Source organism: Myotis daubentonii, chromosome 19 (assembly GCF_963259705.1).
Source record: "Myotis daubentonii chromosome 19, mMyoDau2.1, whole genome shotgun sequence".
Classification (NCBI taxonomy): Eukaryota; Metazoa; Chordata; class Mammalia; order Chiroptera; family Vespertilionidae; genus Myotis; species Myotis daubentonii.
In genome coordinates, this window is record NC_081858.1 from 5,018,883 (window position 1) to 5,038,552 (window position 19,670).

General features: G+C 50.6%; 1 protein-coding gene across 2 annotated transcripts; it reads right to left on the reverse strand.

Moving 5' to 3' along the window:
• Positions 1-1,373: 1,373 nt before the first annotated feature.
• Positions 1,374-15,919, reverse strand: MLEC (malectin). 2 transcript variants are annotated; one of them, XM_059676620.1, is made up of 5 exons: positions 15,785-15,919; positions 9,248-9,426; positions 8,463-8,639; positions 8,300-8,357; positions 1,374-6,850 (listed from the first exon to the last, which is right to left on the reverse strand). In XM_059676620.1, the coding sequence occupies exons 2-5, from the start codon at positions 9,410-9,412 to the stop codon at positions 6,621-6,623; spliced, it is 630 nt and encodes a 209-aa protein (XP_059532603.1). In that variant the 5' UTR covers positions 9,413-9,426; positions 15,785-15,919; the 3' UTR covers positions 1,374-6,620. The 2 variants fall into 2 exon arrangements, with proteins under 2 accessions (XP_059532603.1, XP_059532602.1); XM_059676619.1 differs by lacking the exon at positions 15,785-15,919 and adding an exon at positions 15,324-15,692.
• Positions 15,920-19,670: the final 3,751 nt, after the last annotated feature.

Below are 19,670 nucleotides of genomic sequence, written 5' to 3' on the forward strand. Positions count from 1 at the left end.
GCTCCCTAGAGCAGGGCTTCTTCACGTCTCTTCCCCATTTGGCAGCCCATGCAAAGCTACTGGAAATAGTAACAGCTAAATCCGAATTAGTAAAGAACTCCAGTTATGGGTGGGCTTGAGCTAAGAAAGAAGCTCTGTGGGCCGCCTGGCTTGTTTGGGCCCTGAGAACAGACTCCATCAACACTGGCCTCATTCTTAGAGCCGAGCACTGAATTCCGCCCTTCAGGGGATAACTGAGGGACGTGGCCAAACTATCCCTCCCTCGCCCAAAACCAGCAGCCTCCGTTCCTGCTTGGTGGAATACAGCAGGTAGGCTCTGGAGCCATGCCAGAGCATCATGGGGAAATGGGAGGCAGTAGAGAGTAATGACTATGAGAACAGCACTCGTGTAAAATCCCAGCTCTGCCTGCTAGTTGTGTGGCTCTGGGCAAGTAACTTCACCTCAAAGGCTAATACCAACTGGTTTGTTGAAGATTAAACAGAGATAACATCTGTAAAAGTGCTTGGCACTGTCTGCTTACCCATTTCAAGGGCTCAGGAAACGATACCTACAATCATTATTCTTACAGCCTTGGGAAGAACACAGGCTGGCGGGCAGGTAGACTGGCTGTGAGTCCTGGCTTGCCCATTTGGGATAAATTATCAAAGCTTTTTGGGTTTCTGTTCCTCGGCTGTAAATGTGGCAATAAATTACAGGAGGGAAATCCTTCCTGCTCTTTCTGCCCCTCCCAATGTATACTCAACACTGATAACCGGAAAAGGAGAAAGCAGAAAAAACTGCCCCATGGCTTAGTGTGCCACAGGCTATGGTGGAAGCTGAGGGAAAGAGAGGAGAGGCTGAGACGGGCTCACTGTGCCTTGGGAGTGAGACAGTCATGGTCTGGTGTTCCAGTGAAAGTGGAAACAAAAGGTTTATTTTTCCCTGAGTTTGCTGTTGGTTGACCTGGCCAGGCATGGTTTTACAGAACTTCAGTTCCTTAACCAAACATCCCAGCAAAAAGAAAAGCAAGAGACATGTGTCCAGCCAGTGTGGCTCAGTGGTTGAGCATCATCCCATGAACCTTTAATTCCCGATCAGGGCACATGCCTGGGTTTCAGGCTCGATCCCCAATAGGGGGTGTGCAGGAATCAGTCAATCAATATTTCTCTCTCATTGATGTTTCTATCTCTCTCTCTCTCACTCTCCCTTCCTCTCTCTGAAATCAATAAAAAAATTTATTTCTTAAAAAGCAAGAGATGTAGCTAAATGGACAAAAGCTCCTAGACTCTTCATAGAACCTGTGCAGCCAAATGAACCCCAGGGTCTCTCCCTTTTCCCACCTCATCACCTCACCTCTTTGCAATCAAGTTCAAACTCAATCCCAACACAAGAGTGTCACTGCAAATTGTTTATTAAAACACAAAGCAATGGACAGTGAAAAACATCCTGAATTTTTTTCTTTTTGGTGGGAATAGGGTGGGGCATGGAAGGGGTAGGGACAGGTGGAGACAGCCCAGAAGGAAAGAGAGCTCTATCCACCCCTACTGCTTTCCCGGGCCAGCCAGGTTCAAAGCCCCTCTATCACACCTCACTGTGCCGCTGTAAATGAGCGTTGTGGCTGCAGACGGAGTTGGTTTCGCCTCGGCAGGAAGAGGATGGGAATCGAGAGTAGAAACTACAGAGGGCTACTAAGAACTTGACACTATTCTCCAGAACTTGGTACAGAACAGAGCAGCCAGGACCAATCTGGAGGGGCGGGATTGGCTTCCTGACAAGCCAGGTTAATGGTTGAGTGGCTGCCCTCAGCTCAGAATGGGCAGCTGGTCCTAGTGTGGGAGAACTTGGTGGAAGAAAAACACAAGGAGGAAACTGACCCAGGGTCCAATACCTTTTCCTTCCCTGGATCACAACACACCAGAGCAGAGGAGTCGGGAATGTCTCGTGCCTAGATTTACCGTCTCTCCCTGCCAGTGCTCCCTCCCACCTGGCAACTCGGCTCCTTTCCCGACAGTTGTCCTTTGACAGGCGGAAAGCGCACGCCAGTTTGTTGTTGTTTTTCTCATACTGAAGTGCAGCACTGAAGCTCAAAATAGAGGTGAGAATGGAGTTCTTCTTTGCCTGGTGCTACATGCCCCATCTTACAAGACTGCCTGGATGCAAGAGGTGCCAAGGCCTTCTCTGCCAACTCTAACAGGCACTACTGTCTCCCTGGCTGCCAGCACAGTCCTGGCTCCTTGTTTTTATACTCCTGGGAGGAACCCATCCCGAGAGATCTATCCTGCTCTTTTCCTGCCAACCCAGCCTGTCCCCAAATCATCTGCTCTTATCAAAACGATTTGGCGACCTAAAGTAGGCTAGCCAAAAGGCAGCTGGGGAAGAACTAACCAGATCGGCCGCAAGCCACCCATGTACAAAGAAAAAACCCGCCCTCGCTGGGCAGCTGACCTATTGCTGCCAACCTCGTAACAAAATGAGGAAGTCTAGCCTTCTTGCTCCAGTAGAGGTCTCAGTACAGAAAAGAGTCCTCGCTTGGACTGAAAGGGAAAAATCGCTCTGAGCTCTCTGAAGCTTGAACACTAAGGCTTCTTTGCAATTTTCTTAGAGCTCCTTGATCCCTAATTTTATCTTTCCATCGAAGAGAAGCAGATTTCGCTAAGATTTCTGAACAGATCCTAGGTGGTACCGGTTCTGCTTCTGCACTATCACTAGCCTTATCCCAGGCTTCTCCCCCTGAAGCCACAGCAGAAGGGGATCCAAAGCACAGCCCCCTCTTTTTTAAACAGAAGCATCTGTTAGTCTCTCACTTTGGAAAGTTCACCTGCTCTCCTCGGTCATTTTGGAAAGGCATGGAGGACAGTGTTACATGTTGCCACTTGATGACATTAAGGCTCCTCAAGGCAAGACACTTGAATTAGGTCAGAGCCAGCCAGCAAAGGGGAGGGGGAAGAAGGGATGGGGAAGCAGCCCCATGGCAAGGACTGAAAGACCCCTGCCCAGACCTGAATCTAGAGGGAATGCCCACCCTGGCTCAGAGCAGGAGAGGAAAAGGCACGTGCTGACCAGGGTGGGTCTGTCCCCAATCCCCAGGGAGGGTAGAGAACCTGCTGATTCTTTCCCTGGGCTTCCCAAGGTGAGTCCATTTCCAGGGAAAGGTATATAAGTGCTAGGAAAAGGAATATACCGCTGCTGTTTTCTGACTTTCAACTGAGATTCCAAAAGCCACAGGCAGCCTTCCCAGGAGAGGGCACAAGCAGGACAAGAAGGAAGTGAAATTCCTTAAAATGAAAGCTTCTCCAAAAAGATAAAGAAGTCAAATCTCAACTCCGAAACAGGATTAAACAATCCCAGACACAGAAAGAGGAAGGTGAACTTACTCAAACTTCGCGCCATCCCTTTAAAGCCTAAGTGACCTCCCCTGTGATCCCCAATTTCAGGCCAGTATTTCTTAGGCAAACAGTGGGAATAGAGAGTAAGATCACATGCTCACACCAATAGCTGACCTGCAGGCCCGGGTCCTCCTGGAGCCTAACCCTACTCACACCTAAAGATGACTATCTTGTAAGTCACTGGAACTCAATGTATCCACTGAGCAGCTTCTCCTTATCGTGGAGATTTTCTGAAAAAAGTGGATGTGGTTTAGGGGACATGAGTCCCACAGACTGTTTCCTGGAACAATGTTTCAGCATGAGTGAAGCTCAAAAAAGTCCCCTTGGAGGCCAGCTGGCCCCTGACCCAATTCAGAGCTACACTGCAGACTCTCAGCCCATCTTCAGCAGACCCCTTTGCGTGGTCCACTCAGAACTGAAGCCACACTTCTGGCAAAAGGAGTTCCACCTTGGCCGTCCGCTCTTAGCTTCGGCGAGCTGGGCTCAGGGGGATCTAAAAACCTAGGCAGAACATGGATGCAGTAGAAGAGCCCAGGTTTCTCCTCCCTACCCCTCACTGGCATCACTCATCACCCCCAACCCCAGTCAGAACCCCCGCAGTGCAGGCTCTCAGTCCTAGCACTAGCTCAAAATACAGGCGCGGGAACAAACAGTGCAAAAAGCAAAAAATGAACTACAGAGTAATTCCTGACCCAAACAATACAAAAATAAAAATAAAGAGTGCCCCATCCCACCCTTTTAACCTAAACTTCATGTACCTCTATCATCTTGGAGGAGTAAAAAAAAAAAAAAAAAAAAAAAACTTTCAAGTTCAGCATCATGAGCCAGCTGTGTCAGCCGTTGGCTCCAGGGGACTCGACCCCAGCCCCCACCATCTCTTCCTGTTTCCTCATTTCCCCTTTAGTTTTTGTCAGCCATAGAAAGATGTTCCTTCCTTTCAGACACAACCAAAGAGGAAAGTGCCCATCCCTATCCCTGAGCTCAGGGGAAAAGGGTGGGCTTGGAAACAGAGGCAGAAGCAAAGCTGCTTGGCTTACAGTACCGTTAGGAAATGGCCCCAAGAGCCAGGGTTTCCTTCTGAGACTCTGAGTCACTGAAGGGATGGGTTGAGGTGAGCGGCAGGGACCCTTCCTTCCTCAGAGAGACCCAGGCAAACTAACAAGGCAGAACAGAGGCAGCAAGTCTTCCTCTCTCGTCTTGTCAACTGTACTGGCAGTGGCCTCGGACTTTGGGGAGTTGTGACAGAATGGGAATCAAAGCCACTGTCAGAGCCGTTAATAGTCAGGATGTCCACTGCCCCAGGCAGGTGGTCCCAGGATCAAGGCCACAGGACATCCTTTAAAGCAGGGAGCTTGTGAAGCACTCCAAAAAGTGTTCCTCTGATTGCAGCCCAGGCCGCAGCCGTCCAGCTGCCTGACTCGCTACTCTAGCACTGAGGCCTATGTCACAGCTAAAATAAAGAACTACAACAATCAAAGAACAAAATGCTGGCCTGGAGGAACTCAGTAAAAGCCAAAACCCAGGATATGAGCCCAAGAGCTACTTAGTTTGTCACTAACAAAGATGGAGCCTCTTTAAAAACATACCTCAAAGGAGAAACTCAAAATTAAACATATTCTTTAAAAAAATCGATCTGGCCTGATATTCTTTGCTGCTCTAGCTCAAGCAGAAACTAATCTTGCTGCCTTCCCTTTACAAAACTCCTTGTAGCTGGGAGAAAGGTGACAATGACCAGAAAAGAGGGATTCAGGGAAGCTTCATTTTCTGCAGAAAAATTTCCAGGGAATTCAAAACAGACACTTAGATGCTAAGGTTGACTTCAGAACCGCCAGGACTATGGCTGACTGGAAATCTTTCAGCCTTGTCACACCAAGAATCTGACTGCTACTTGGATAGGAAAATGAATGGACAGAGGGGCATACTATTAAGATCAGTGAGCAGTGTCACTGGGTCGGATATAGACAACCAGTCTATTTCCTTGGGGCAGCTCCAGGCATAGCCCAGAACTGGTTGAATTGTGACATAGAAGGACATAGGAGTAAATGAACATCAGATTCTAGACACTCTAAACAGTGGTCAGTCACTTAGTAGGACTCAAGTCTCTGAGGGTGCTCTTAAATTATGCTAACATAAGCCTTTTCTAATCCCAAGACCAGAAGAGACTCTTAAGGTCAAGTGTTCTGTTCCTGCAGGCTGGAAAGCGTCTCTGTCTCCTGGCAGCAAGGCCCCACAAAGGGGCCAGTAACAGAACTGCGGGGTCAGGTCTCCCTGGCTGCTGGCTGCTGGCTCAGAGACCCAGGGAGGGAGGTACCATCAAGGTGAAGTGGTAGATGATAAGACATTCAAGCAGACAGAATCCCAAGTCCTCACATCTCCTTCCCTTCTTGGCAATAATTTAGTGAGATGGTTAAGAGAGACAAGAGATTTCAAATGAGCCAGATTAAGGAAATAAAACAAAAAAACAAAAAAAAAAGAGAGAGAGAAAGAGAGAAGAAATCAAGTCCCCAACAGGCACTGAAATAAAAATGATGCATTGTGGTAACAAGTCAGAGGCAACTTGAGGACCTGACATAAACTAATCGTCTTGGATACCAGACAGTCCTCTGACCGGCACATGTTAGGGAGACAAGCAATGATAAAGCTCAGACACTGAAGGTGGAACCATCATAGGGCTAAAACCAGAAAGGCTTCCAAGTAAGAAAGTATCTACTTTTCTTTCCTTTTAAAAACCCCATTCTGTTTTCATCTTTATCATACACATTATACATCTTCACACACACACACACACACACACACACACCCCCCACATACTCTCAATCCCAGGGCATATGGAAATGTACCTGGACATAACTTCAGAACATGCCCAACTCCCAGCACTGATCCTCTCGGGTAAGGAGCTGTTAAATTCTAACCGAAAAAGAGGTGTCTGCTCCAAGTTCAGAGTCCTTTCCACTAGGTATACAGACGAGGATCCTTGAACAGGTAGGACCCAGTTTACCCTAAGTACCCTAGAGAAGAAAGAAATGGCTGGGGGCCAGCCACAAAGAGAGGACTAGGTCTGAAGCAGGTCTGGGACCAGGTGGTGAACGAGGGCTGCTATCTACTCAATCTGCCTCTTTTTATCTCCTTTAATTTTTTTGTGTTTTTTTAGTTTGTTTGTTTTTGTTAATCACTATGAAAAATACAGAAACCAAACCGACATGTTTGGTTTCTTTCCCACACCCTTCCACCCTGTTCAGGATGGCAATTTGTTCTCACAACCGGCAGAGGCAGAAGAGAGTTGGAATGAAGACTCCGAAGGCCACCAGGATGGGAAACATGAGGCTGCTGTTGTCCGAGGCATAGGGGTTGGGCGTGCGGGGGCCTGACTGCACCCGGTTCTTATTGGTCTGTCTTTTGAGATTAGATCCTTCATCGTATTCTTCTTCTTCCTCTTCCTCTTCTTTCTTCTCCAATCCTGGATGAGGCTGCAGCTTTGGTACATCTGACATAAAAGAGGATACCTTTTAAGTAACACCTACAGCATTTAAGTGAGACCCTTAAGAGCAGTAAATGAGTCACAATAACGAAAAGCTATGACCTAACCAGGGTCCAAAGGAGCAGAAGGAGCAGAAATAGCTTCTGGGCTGGAGAACAGCAGATTCCTAAAAACATTAGCCTTCCTTAGATGTTTGATTTTATTTTTATTTTTTAGCCTTCTTTAGATTTAACTAAAAAGTAGTAAAAGCCCTGCACACCGGAAGGGTCAGTATCTCTGCTTCCAGTCTTAGTTCTCCAAATCCCCAAAAGGACAGCCTGGACAGGGACCACACAACACCCAAACTTAACCTTTCCAAATCCCTCCTCGTCCCTCCCATAATCCATCCCTTTTGATTCACAAAGCAGCTGAGGAAGAGCTGATCCAGAGTTCTGGGTTCCCACACATACTCCCCCTCTGCTCTGTCTCCTCCTGAGGGACCGAGCTACAAATCTGTTGGTAGCAAGACAACCTCCTAGATGTCATCCTATCAGCATGTGGGGGACATCAAGACAACAGGATGAGCCCTGGCCAGGTGGCTCTGTTGGTTGGAGTGTCATCCTGTGCACCAAAATGTTGTGGGTTCAATTCCCGGTCAGAACACATACCTAAGCTGGGGTTTGATCCCCGGCTGGGGCTCGTATGAGAGGCAGAAGGTCGATATTTGTCTCTCACATAGATGTTTCTCTCTCTCTCCCTCTTTTTTTTTTTCCCTTTCTCTCTCTTTAATCAATAAACATATCCTTAGGTGAGAATATAAAAATTAAACAAAGACAACAGGATGAGATCCTTAGTGCATTCAGGATGAGTTGGGAAAAGGTGCAGAGGTGGAATGGGGAGAAAAGTCACTAAAATACAAGCTTTCTCTGCAAAAATCAGCCTGGGAAGCTGGAGGCCAACATAGTCTCAACCTTGAGAAAGAACTATCCCCTGAGGCTGGATCACAAGGATAAGGAGACATTAATACATGAACTTCTGTCCAGTGCAGTCTGGCAGTGCTGGAACCTCCAAGAGAACACAGAAACCATCAAGAACTCCTTTGTCCCCCCCGCTGCCCCCGAAGAAATAGACATCAAAGAAACAGAATAAAGAAAAGTTTTAGGCAATTCCAAATGACTATAAGGGTCAGGGTACACCAATAGGTACCATTATTAATCACAATTTACAATGAAGTTAAAGGAACTTGTCCAAAACCAAACAGCTGATTAAATGGCAGGAATAAAATTTAAACACAGATCATGCTCTAAAGCTTATGGCCAGCACCACGCTACACTCCATCCCAGCAATCTGATGCTGGCGTCTCCACAAGTGGCTTTAAGTAATAGTTTCCAAGTAGTGAGCAGCTCCATTATTCCCCAAGGGTTTTCTCAGCCACATCCTCCAGCCCAAGTCAAAACGCGGATAAAAACAACTTACCATCCACCGTCCCAGCCATGATGTAGAGCGCGCAGACTTTGGGATTGTCATAGTACCCCTAGGAAGTGGAAACAGTGGTCAGCCCCACACAACAGCAAGCGTTTCCCCTGCGCCCATTCCTGTGCGCTCTTCCTCAGCGGGGAGGGCAGAATAGGAGCATTACCTTGACAAACTCGATGTAGAGTTTTCCTGTGAAGGTGGATACCTCCCCCTGGACGCTCAGCTTCCCTTTTCGGATGCTCATAGGGATGATTTCATCATGAGCTGTGCTGTGCCCAACACGGTCAAAGATATCCAAGTCCTTCACCACGACATGGCCATTCAACCGCACATCAAATACCTTCCAAGATAAAAAAGGAGACAGTGTCAAAACCATCCGTTTCACACCCTTTCAGCAGCTGGATAACAGGCACCTGCTTGGGCTTCAAGTTCAAAAATAACTTAAAAACAGGGCTAGATATACTCTAGGGTGACTGGAGTCCTTTACCTCATCCAAATCAAGTCCATGTCCCGTCTCTGTCAGGGAGGCCTCATACTGGCCTTAGGAAACAAAGAATACAAGCACCAAGTTCAACATGGAGAGGAGGAGATTCACAGGAGGGGACAGGAAAAGAACAAGGCTGAAACCAAGACGGTGCTGACAACAAAGAAGGAGCGATCAGCTGGAGGGAGGGCCTTAACGGGATCAGTCTGTAGCCAAGAGCTAGGATTCTGGTATTGCTTTCTGTCACCACCCCCATGACAAGTGCAGCCTTGTGAGCAATGGGACACCAGCTTTTGGGGGCAAAAGGAACCCAGCTTTTCCTTCAAAGCTCATCTGTTCTTCCCTTCGGGGGGGCCCACAGCAGAAGACTATCCAAAAGTGGCAATGCCCACAGCAGAAGACTATCCAAACGTGGCAATGCCTCACGGGGAGAGGGTGGGGGCAGGGGGCTGACCAGGCCTCACCTTCTGCTGGGACTGTGCAAAGTAGACCTCAGCGAATTTCAACACCAGCACATAGTCCCCTTCCTCCTTGATGGGCACTTCGTAACCGAAGGTCTCCTCATTGTACCGCTCTGTTTGATACAGGATCTGGTCCTCGGGGTTGGAACGGAGGATTGGCAGTTTCATGCCATAGTCAGAGGCTGGGGACAAAAGACAAAGAGAAACCACATCAGAGGCAAAACATAAAAGAAAAGCAGAGACCCCAGAGTGGCCAGAGGCATTTCCAGGGCGATGCTAATAACCCCCCAGTGGAAGCGCCAACCGCTCTGCACCTGGCCCCAAAGGCAGGAGAAGCAGTATTAAGCCGGAGTCAAATGAAAGAAACCACACACTAATCACCCCAACAGACCCCTTCACCCTCAGAGCAGGACTTTATAAAAGTTCTTCTTTCAGAAATGACTTTTTCTCAACTGTGTAGGGAAGAGAACAAGTCCACCTCATTACTAGAACAAAGCACCAGGCTCCAGCTGCCTGGTTCCCGGCGAGGGAGCGCTTCAGAGAAGCCTCATAAAACAAGGGGGTGGCCAGGAACTCCACAAGAAGATTAAGTTCAATGAATGGTTTTTTTTCCCCATTTAGAAAAGCTCAGAGACTATAAAACAGGGTATCTGTTAGGAAAGTTGTTCTTCATTGTCTTTACCACAAGTAAGATACCAGCTTTAGTTGCTTCATATGATTTTTCATTCAAAAAGTTCGAAGGCTGGAAAGGAGAAACATGCTTATAAAAAGGAGGGTGTGATGCTCTCTGATTTCCTTTAGGTCCGAGCACCATACTTCCCAGACTCACAAAATTCAGCCTCACCCACTCTCTTGAGCATTCCCCCAGTTAAAGGAAAAGAAGAAACTTTCTCCTGTGTCACCAGCACCTAACAGGGTCCCTGGCACATAAGTAGGCACTTGCTATGATTTGCTGAGCGAACCAATGGCAACAAAGGAGGTGCTTGCTAGGCAGTGAAGCCATGCTCCTCCCCCACAGGGCTGGAGCCATCCCAGCAGGGAAAGAACACCTGCTAAGGTCCTATGGCACCTCTGGCTTAAGATGACCAAGTGCTGGGGAGTTACCTTTCCCACATCTCAGACTGACAAGGAATAAGACAGGGTACAAGTCAAAAGACACTTACTGTGGGTCGGTATCGAACCGCCCCCAGCCCTCCCCTGAACTTGGTAGGAGATGATACAGCATATGTGTACCTTCCCCCCACTTAGCAAACAGGGTCTTTCCTCAAATGTAAGGTACTACCTCCAGCTCCAGAGCGGAACAGTCAGGCTTCCCCCTTCGGAGAGGAGGCTCTCTGACTCCTTTATCCTGTACACAGCGAGGCTTTCCAGTGCTCCAAAAGTCTGCTTTCCAAACTAGTGGCTGAACAGTGACCTCGGTCCACAGGCCTGGCCTCTCCTCCAGCTGGAATTAAGACTTCAGGCCACCTTCCCATCTCGCACAGTGACTGAAGACACTTGGCACCTAGATCCTCTGGGAGATGTCTAGGGGAGGCCATCCCTGGGCATGTCTTCTGAATCACCAAAACTCCAAGGGAGAGAATATTTTAAAAGAATCACTGAGATCCAATGACTGAGGTCAAGCCCTCAAAAATAATAATAATAATAATAATAAACAACTGTTAACCGTGCCTGTAAGTGAACAGGAGCCTGCCATCGATGGACTGAGGAAACAATGCACCAGGAAGCTCACCGCACTTTTGTCTTCTGACTCTTCTTCTTCCTATTTCTCCTCAAGAAACCAAAGAGTAGCTGAGTAACACTACAAAGGATGTCCTGCTAACGTGCCCAGCGCTTTCCCAGGCTCACACGACATTACACCGGGCATAAACCTATAAAGATTAAGACTGCTATTTTTTCTTTCAACTGAGTTCTAAGAATTTCCTTCTTCCATGAGGACCAAGATCCTCATAAATTTGGAACATTAACTAGATTTGCTTTTTAGATACACAGAAAATTTTGTGCATGTGTGGGAAACCTTTTATTTTATTCTTGCAGAGTGGAAAAAATGAGAAATTAACAATAATGTAATCTCTGGCAGTTTCAGTCCAACAACTAAGAAAACTCAGCCATGTGAACAAAAACTACTTAACAACCTTGGAATTACCTTTAAATATTTGCCCTTTAAAGTGCAAGTGGCATTCCCAGGAGATCTGCTACATGCAAAATTGAATTTGCCCAAGTCCCAAGAGATACAGCTGCGAAAGGGACTTTTTCTTCCGTCCTTTGCCTTTATGTATTCACAGCTAAACAGATTTCTCTAAAAACAGTGAAGTGCACACAGTACACTGCTGAAGTTGGCACAGTACAGCTCAGACAGCCAGAAAGGAAGGGGCCGCTGTTTCTTAGACAATGAGTAGCCAGCCCAGGTTTTAGAGAAAGACAGAGGTAGGTTTGAATCCCGGCTTTGCCACCTACTATGTGATTCAGAACAAGTTATTTTCTCTGGGTGTTTTCTCACTTGTAACATGGGGATTTCACCTACCTAAATTCTCTTGTGAATTCTGCTACTTAGAAGGGCTGCAAATGAAGCCTGCATCTTAGGTGACAGTATTAGGGACAGAATTCTAAACAAATCCTGGGGCCTTAAGCAAACCAGAGGCATCCTATCTTTCAAGCTCTTATCTCACCGAGGCCAAAGTCTGCCCCAGCTAAAAGAAGGCTGCCCAGAAAAGGGTCTTCCTTAGTCATCTGATGGGCTTAGGCCCCTAGCCAGTTTTTTCCCCCTCTGCAGCTATGTTCTACCCTACCTTTTTTTTTTTTAATGTTCTTACTAGAGGCCCGGTGCATGAAATTTATGCACGGGGAGGGGGGGGGGGGGGCGGGGGCACGCACAGTCCCTCAGCCCAGCCTGTGCCCTCTCACAGTTCAGGAGCCCTTGGGGGATGTCTGACTGAGGCCCACTCCCCAAGCACTAAGGATGTCCAACTAAACCATCAGTTGGACATCCTTAGCGCTGCCGGGGCAGCGGGAAAGACTCCCGCCACCGCCACTGAGCTCGCCAGCCGTGAGCCCGGCTTCTGGCTGAGCAGTGCTCCTGCATTGAGGTTCTGCATCCTGGTGGTCAGTGCACATCATAGCGACCGGTTGTCCGCAGTTTGGTCAATCTGCATATCAGCCTTTTATTATATAGGAGGATTGCTTTCTTTAGACAGAGAGGAAGGGAGAGGGATAGAGAAATAGAAACATTGATGAGAGAGAAATATCATTGATCATTTGCTTCCTGCATGTCCCCCACAGGGAATCGGGCCTGCAACCTGGGCATGTGCCCTGACCAGAATTGAATCAGTGACCTTTTGGTTCCTGGGTCAGTGCTCAACCTCTGAGATACACTGGCCAGGCTACCCTACTTTTAATTCCATATTAAAGGTCATCAAGCAAAGAAAAAGATAAAGACACTTTAACCTACTCTGGACAGGAGAGTTTTCAGATTCAGATCACTGATTTCTAAAGCATGATGCTTTATTAGAAGGAAAATAAGGCTCAGAGGTAAAGTAAGTTTTTCAAGGTAATACAAATGCTTAGCAGCTCCCTTTCTATGATGAGGAAATAGCCTCTCCTCAAACCACGCCAAGCGCTATGCCCTCCGGTCAAATAACTAGGTTTTTTCTTCCTTAGAATCCAGAGGAACCCAGAATACGCACGTTACAAAGCACCCGGGGCATGCAGCCTGCCAATCCCCATGGAGGGCTCCTGAGAATCATGCTCCTCCGCAGGCACTTTCATCTATGGAATCACACAAGTTGAAAAAGCCTTTGCCAAGCTGTCCATACCTCCTAGAACACTGACTATCCTCAAGGCAGAAACGAAGTTCCATAAACATTATGAAGGGCCTTTGAAAGCAAAAGCCACTGGGTGCCCTGGGCCACTCACAGTTACATGAATGCTGAACTACAAAGACACTATAGAGAAACAGCAAGTTCAAAAGCAGGCCAAACCCTTATCGGGATTAACTTGGCAACAAATACCTGAATTCATTCAAGGTAAAATGAACTTTCTTTAGCGTGCTGGAAACAGTCTCTCAGGCCTGGGGAAAGAGGGAAGCCATGCAGCTCTTACTGCAATCAGTGTGAGCAGCTACATGAGGCAGAGGTCTCCAAGAAGCTGGCACACCCTTCTCCAAACAGTGCCAGCCAAGGAAAGCAGCGCGAACAGCTGCACTTCCCTGGGTGGTGCCACTCCTTAGCACAGAAGAAACTAGAGAGCCGCCTCCTGGGAGTGGAAGCTTAATCACATCTCAGCCCAGACCTAATGCCAGCAAAACGCTACTCTCAGGCACCCAGAGGTGCAGCCCTTAACAGGCTGGTCCAGGCTGCAGCGGGAAAGCAGGTTCCACTCTCCAGCCTTAATGCTGCTACAGTTCTGACCCAAATGACAGGCCGGAGCAGGGAACTCCACTGACAGAGTGCCTCGAGGCCAGGGTCTGGTTCGGACTCCAGGACACATGAGCTTTGTAGGTCTCCTGCAATTCTAGTTGCCACAATAAACGCCAAAGAACTGCCACCATGAGCCAATAACCCAAGGCCAGGGAGCCTGGTGACTGGTAATCAAGCCAAAAGCCAGAAACAACACCTGTTCCGGCAAATTAAAACCGGGATTTCTGAATAAGAGTAGTAGCAGGGGACTACACCTGTGTGGCCCTAACTTCCTCCTCCGCCGGATGGGGGATCAGGTAACCCATGGAAAGTCTGGTGTCTGTTTGTGAAAGGAGCCATCACCACAGCTGTCTCCAGAGGCAAAGTCCACCAACGTCTCTAGTTTCCTCAGGGCGCACCCCCAGGAGGAAGAGGAAGGGTCCTGATGGAGACGGCCTGACCTCATGCTGCGAAGTCTGGCTTTGGTGGCCGGTACAGCTGCTGGAGACTGGGCCCCGGACTCCGCTGAACCCAGTTCCTGAGACTACAGGCCAGGGCTAAATCAATTCCAAATCAAACACAGAACCTCAAGCGCCCGCACATGTATGTAAGCCATAAGCTCCCTAATGTAACCACCTCCGGGATGCTGCAACCAACGTGGAATAACTAGGTTCAAGGCTTCAGTCCGCGGTGGAAAGGAGCGCCGAAAGCCGGCCTCCTGGTTGTCTGGAGATGCACGTGGCCAGGGTGGCAGCTCTGAACCCAGCACACAGCGCGTGAAGCAGGGAACTCCTTCTCAAGCCGGCTCCCAACCCCCTTCCAGAAGGAACAGACAGGGCACATTTCCCCAGAGGGCGGTCCGGGGGACGACCGCAGAAGCCCTGGTGCAGGAACCCGGTTTCATTTCTTAGGTCTGGGGTTTGCATTTTAACCAGCTCCCCTGGCAATTCTCCCACCGCCTGGAGGCCTGTGCGGCTCTGTAAGGACTGCTGCCGCTCCATCTGTGAAGTGAAAGCCATTCCCCCCCAAGCTGGAGCAGCCACCTCCCTGGACACCTAGGGTGGGTCCTACACACTCGGAACATTCGGATCTTCGCCGGCGCCCCCGCTGACACCCCGCGGCCCGGGCAGGACGCTGCACATCACCACCCTCCGGGGGGCCTGCAGCGGCCACCTTTAAGCTCACACCGTCCTCGCGCCAAGGGGGGCGGGAGGAGGCAGTGCCCAAACTTCCCTGTCCACTCTCTCCCAGGCTCCCTGCCGTCTGGCCGAGCACGCATCCCGCTCCTGCAGGGGGAGGTCGGCAGGGATCACCAGGACCGGCTCGATCGGAGAGAACCCCCGGGCCGGGGACACCGACAACCTACACCCGCGCGGCCTCGAGGTGCCAGCAGGCCGCCCTCGCCCGTACTTTTCTCTCAGCTCGGGTGGAGGCGAGGGGTTAAGAAAATGCAGGCGGCGAGGTCCGACTGTAACTTTTCGCCAACTCTGCCTCAGTGGCTCTTGGTGGCGTCTCGAGCCAGGGCCGGGCTGTGAGCTGTGACCGGGTCCCTGAGGAAACTGCGGAGAAACTTCGCTCCAGGACGCGGCCCCAGGGTCGAGGCAGGGGCGCAGGGCCCGCAGCCCTCAGCCAGCTGCCCCCGCACCACAGGCCCGGGACCCCGCGGCTCCGCGAGGGGCTCTCACCTCGGCCCACCCGGCCTTCCAAAGGGTCCTTGCGAAAGTGGATCCCGTGCACGTCCACATGCGCCTCGCCGCCCGCGTTGACGGCCCAAATCACGCTCTCGGGCAGCCCGGCTCCCGCCGAGCCGACCACGCCGAGCCGTGGCCCGCTGAGCGCCGGCAGCAGCAGCAGCAGCAGTCGCAGGAGCGCCACGGCGGCTCCCTCCACCGCCCGGGGCCCCAGCATGGCGGCCACCACCGCGGGGGCAGCCTCCGCCAACCCTCGTCCTCAGCCGGCCTCCAGGCCGCCCTGGACTCAGAGGAACAGCGCCACGAGCTGCTCTGCCTCAACCGCCGGGGACATGTCGTTCTCAGGCCTACTTCCCAGCCACCGCGGCCGCCTCCCACCTCAGGAACAACCTACCCCGGCGCCCAGCCCCCGGCCACGATCTGCAGCCAATCAGTGCCCGGCGCTCATTAATTACCCAACACCCCGCGGGAAGACGTCCGCTCATTGGCTGCCAGGAGCGGGGGAGGGCGTGGCTAGTCCCAGGCGCCGGCCCAACCATCAGGCACCAGAGGGAGCGCGCGCAGAGGTTCGGAGTTCGGTTGAAACGGTGGTTCAATACGGAAGTGGCGGGGTGCAGCGCCCAGGCGGCCCCGGAATCCCGCAGCTGACTAGGAAAGGTGGCCTAGGGAGGAACATTTAGGACAGAGCGCACCGACACGTCGCCAGAACTTCCGGTGCTCCGGATCCTGGGACCGAATAGCTCTGGAGGGGGCGTGGCCGACTGTCCCTCACCCTCTTTCTTGGGGAGAGGCATGAACGTAAGCGCTAGAAGAAGCAATGGACACTCTTCCGACCTGAGAGTCTTTTTCCCCGCGTGACTCAGGAAATCCATCCTCCCACAGAGAAGCCACATGCACGGACCTTCAGGACAGTCCCACGAGGAGAAGACCCCGCCCCCGCCCCTTAGCGGGCTCGGGGCTGGTGGTAGCGTCCAGACGGCCATCCAATCGGAATGCTCCAACACAGCGGAAACGCGTGGCTTTGTGGGGGAGGGGCTCCCGGCTACCCTGGTCGCCAAGGCGATGGCCTCGGGACGGCCCCGGCGTCGGAGGGGCGGGGTCGGGGTTTCCCCAGCCCGGGAGGGAAGAGTTGCGGGCGGAGCCGGGTCCTGAGGTCCCGCCCCGGCGGGACCGGAGTTCCCAGGAGGCTCTCCGGACAGGTCAGTCAGTTCTCTCGTAACCGGCGATCCTTGCGCTGCGATCGCTGCCCGAACTCCCACTTCACAGACACAGACACAGACACAGGGCCCGAGTGCTGCCCAGAGGGTCACGCAGCGAGCTGAGAGCACAGCCAAGGCAAGCACCCATTTACCTACTTGTTCCACAGACATTTATAGAGACCCCACGTCTACGGTTGTCAGATTTAGCGGATCAAATACAGGAAGCCCAGTTAAATTTGGCGAACAGAAACACACCGGGTATCCGGCATGAGAATCACAGTCCCACGATTCCATTAATTATTTAGTTAGAACAATGGTGAGGGCGATGAAGGAACAAAATGGGGCGCCGAAATGGAGAGTATCGATAGGGCTGGATTTTTTTTTAGCCCTTCCCGCCCTCCATAGGGGGTTTAAATGCATCAGAATTCCTTCCCCTCCCCCTCCTCCCACCTGTTTTGCAAGGATCTGGACTTGCTTCCTCCCGCAGTCACGGTTCCCCTCCCAGCGTTCCCTGGGGCCCTGCACTTGGGTTTCTAATCCCACTCTCTTCTCTCTGAAAACTGTCATCTTTGGAGGAACCTGACAAGTTAGAGCTTAAATAACCCCCAGAGCGGAGGTGATGGGGCTGCGTACCCACCCACCCCAGGCAGTTAACCAGATACTGCACTGCGTCCAGGAGCTCACGTCTACTTTGTCCTCAAGGCAGCCTAATTCGGGAGAAAACTCACAAAAACGGATTAAACCTTCCTCAAAAGGCCTTAACTGTAAGCCTTCTCTCAGCCTCCATGCCCTTGGTCACTGGGTGAGGTGAACAAGATTCGTGGCTGACCCCACTGGGCCCTTCAGGCTCTGTACCTGCCTCTGTAATGAAGGGCTGGGGCCCATTTTTGAGATTCAGCTGCTGAGGCTGCCTTTCGAGTAAAATGAAATTTCTGAGACCCTGGAGGCAGGGTGAGCGTGGGATCTGAGTTCGCCGGCCTGGATGCCAAGCCCTCTCCCACCACGGACTGTGTGGCCTTGGCAAGGAAGATGCCTCTCTGAGTTTCAGTTTTCTCAGCTATGAAAGACATAATAGTTCCCACTTCAAAGGATGGATGTGGGATAAGATAAGGTAATGCAACCATCCATTTCATTCCATTTCTCCCAAGAGAAATGAAGTCATATGTTCACACAAAAGCATATACACCAATGTTCATAGCAGCATTTTTATAACAGTCAGAAAGTGGAAGCAGCCTGGCTGTCACGTACAGCATAGGAAATACGGGGACTGTATCAGGGGGAACACTTTGTAAAGTATATGAATATCTAACCACTATGTTGTACACCGGAAACTAATACAAAATGATATTGAATGTAAACTGTAATTGAAAAAAATTTTAATTACTAAAAACAGTGCAAGAATGGTCATTAAAACAGTCCCTGGCACAGGCCCGCGCTCACCTGATAGTTCTCCTGGAATTAAAGGGGCCCCTGAGTTTTTGCTTTCTGCAACTTGCACCCAGAGCTATGTTTTTTTAGGAATAGCCGGAGCCCATGATAAGTAAAGTCACTGAAGGTGTGGCCTCCTCAAACTTCTTCCTATGGAAGGACCCTGCACCCCTTGAGAGTGGCAATGTCTTCAGCACCCTGTACCCTATCGCCCAGGGGCTAGGGAAATGGGTGGTACCAGTTGAGGACTTTGCTAACAGGAAGCATTGGGCCCTCAATTCCCCAAGCTCTTTCTCTTGCCTTATCTCTTGAGATTATCACACCACAGAAAGCCCCATAACTTACTCTCCCCATTTATAGCTGAGAAAACTGAAGCCCAGAGGACAGAGGCCAGCAGTTTTCAGATGGCAGGCGTTGCTCCCAAAGCAGAAGGTGTTGCCTCCAGAGTGACTTCTCATCTGAGAGTCTGGCTCAGGGATAGCCCCCTCGGGGGGAGAGGGTGGTTGGGGGGGTGGGGGCATCAAGTTTCTCTCAAAGCTGAAGGGCGCCCTGACCGGTGTGGCTCAGTGGATAGAGCGTCGGCCTGCGGACTGAAGGGTCCCAGGTTTGATTCTGGTCAAGGGCATGTACCTTGGTTGCGGGCACATCCCCAGGAGGGGGTGTGCAGGAGGCAGCTGATTGTTTCATCGATGTTTCTAACTCTCTATCCCTCTCCCTTCCTCTCTGTAAAAAATTAATAAAATATATTTAAAAAAAATAAAATAAAACAGTAGAAATCTTAAAAAAAAAAAAAAAAGCTGAAGGGATTTAAGAGCAGGACTCAGGGCTGGGATGGAGGTGGGGGCAGGAGACAAAGGGGTTAGGGTTGCAGCTGCCAAATCGGACTAGAGGGTCTGACCCCAAGGCAGAATTATAGCCAAAGATGCTGACCTACCGGAGTCCCCAAATAGCCCAGGCCTGCTCTCCGGGCTGGCTCTCCACAAGGCAGTGAGTCTGAGCTCTGGGAAAGCTGAGAAGGTGGTCAGTCCCCAAGTGGCCCCGGGCCCAGGTCGTTTCTCTACAGTCAATGGGCTCCAGCCTCCAATCCCTCCTGCCCGCTGGGAAGGTCATCCCCACGTGAGCGCCAAGGACACTGCCAGTGGCTGCATTTCCACCTCCTTCAGCTGGGGCTGGCCGTACATAACAATTACTTCAAATCTGTGCAGCAGCAGGAACTCTCATTCATCGCCGGTGGGACTGTATAGCCACTTCGGAAGACAGTTTGGCAGCTGCTTACAAAACTAAACATACTCTCTTGGCCGGCATGGCTCAGTGGTTGAGCATTGACCTATGAACCAGGAGATCAAGGTTCGATTCCCGGTCAGGACACATGCTCAGGCTGAAGGCTCAATCCCCAGAGTGGGGCATGTAGAAGGCAGCCAGTCAGTGATTCTCTCTCAGAATTGATGTTTCTATTTCTCTCTCCTTCTCCCTTCTTCTCTAAAAGCAATAAAAATATATTTAAAACAAAAAAACATCTGGTCAGGGTGGCTCAGTGGTTGAACGTCAACCTCTGAACAGGAGGTCATGGTTCAATTCCTGGTCAGGGCACATGCTGGTCGGGGCCCATGCCTGGGTTACTTGCTCCACCCCCAATGGGGGGCGTGCAGGAGGCAGTGGATCAATGATTCTCATCATTGATGTTTCTCTCTCTTTCTCTCTCTCTCCCCCTCCC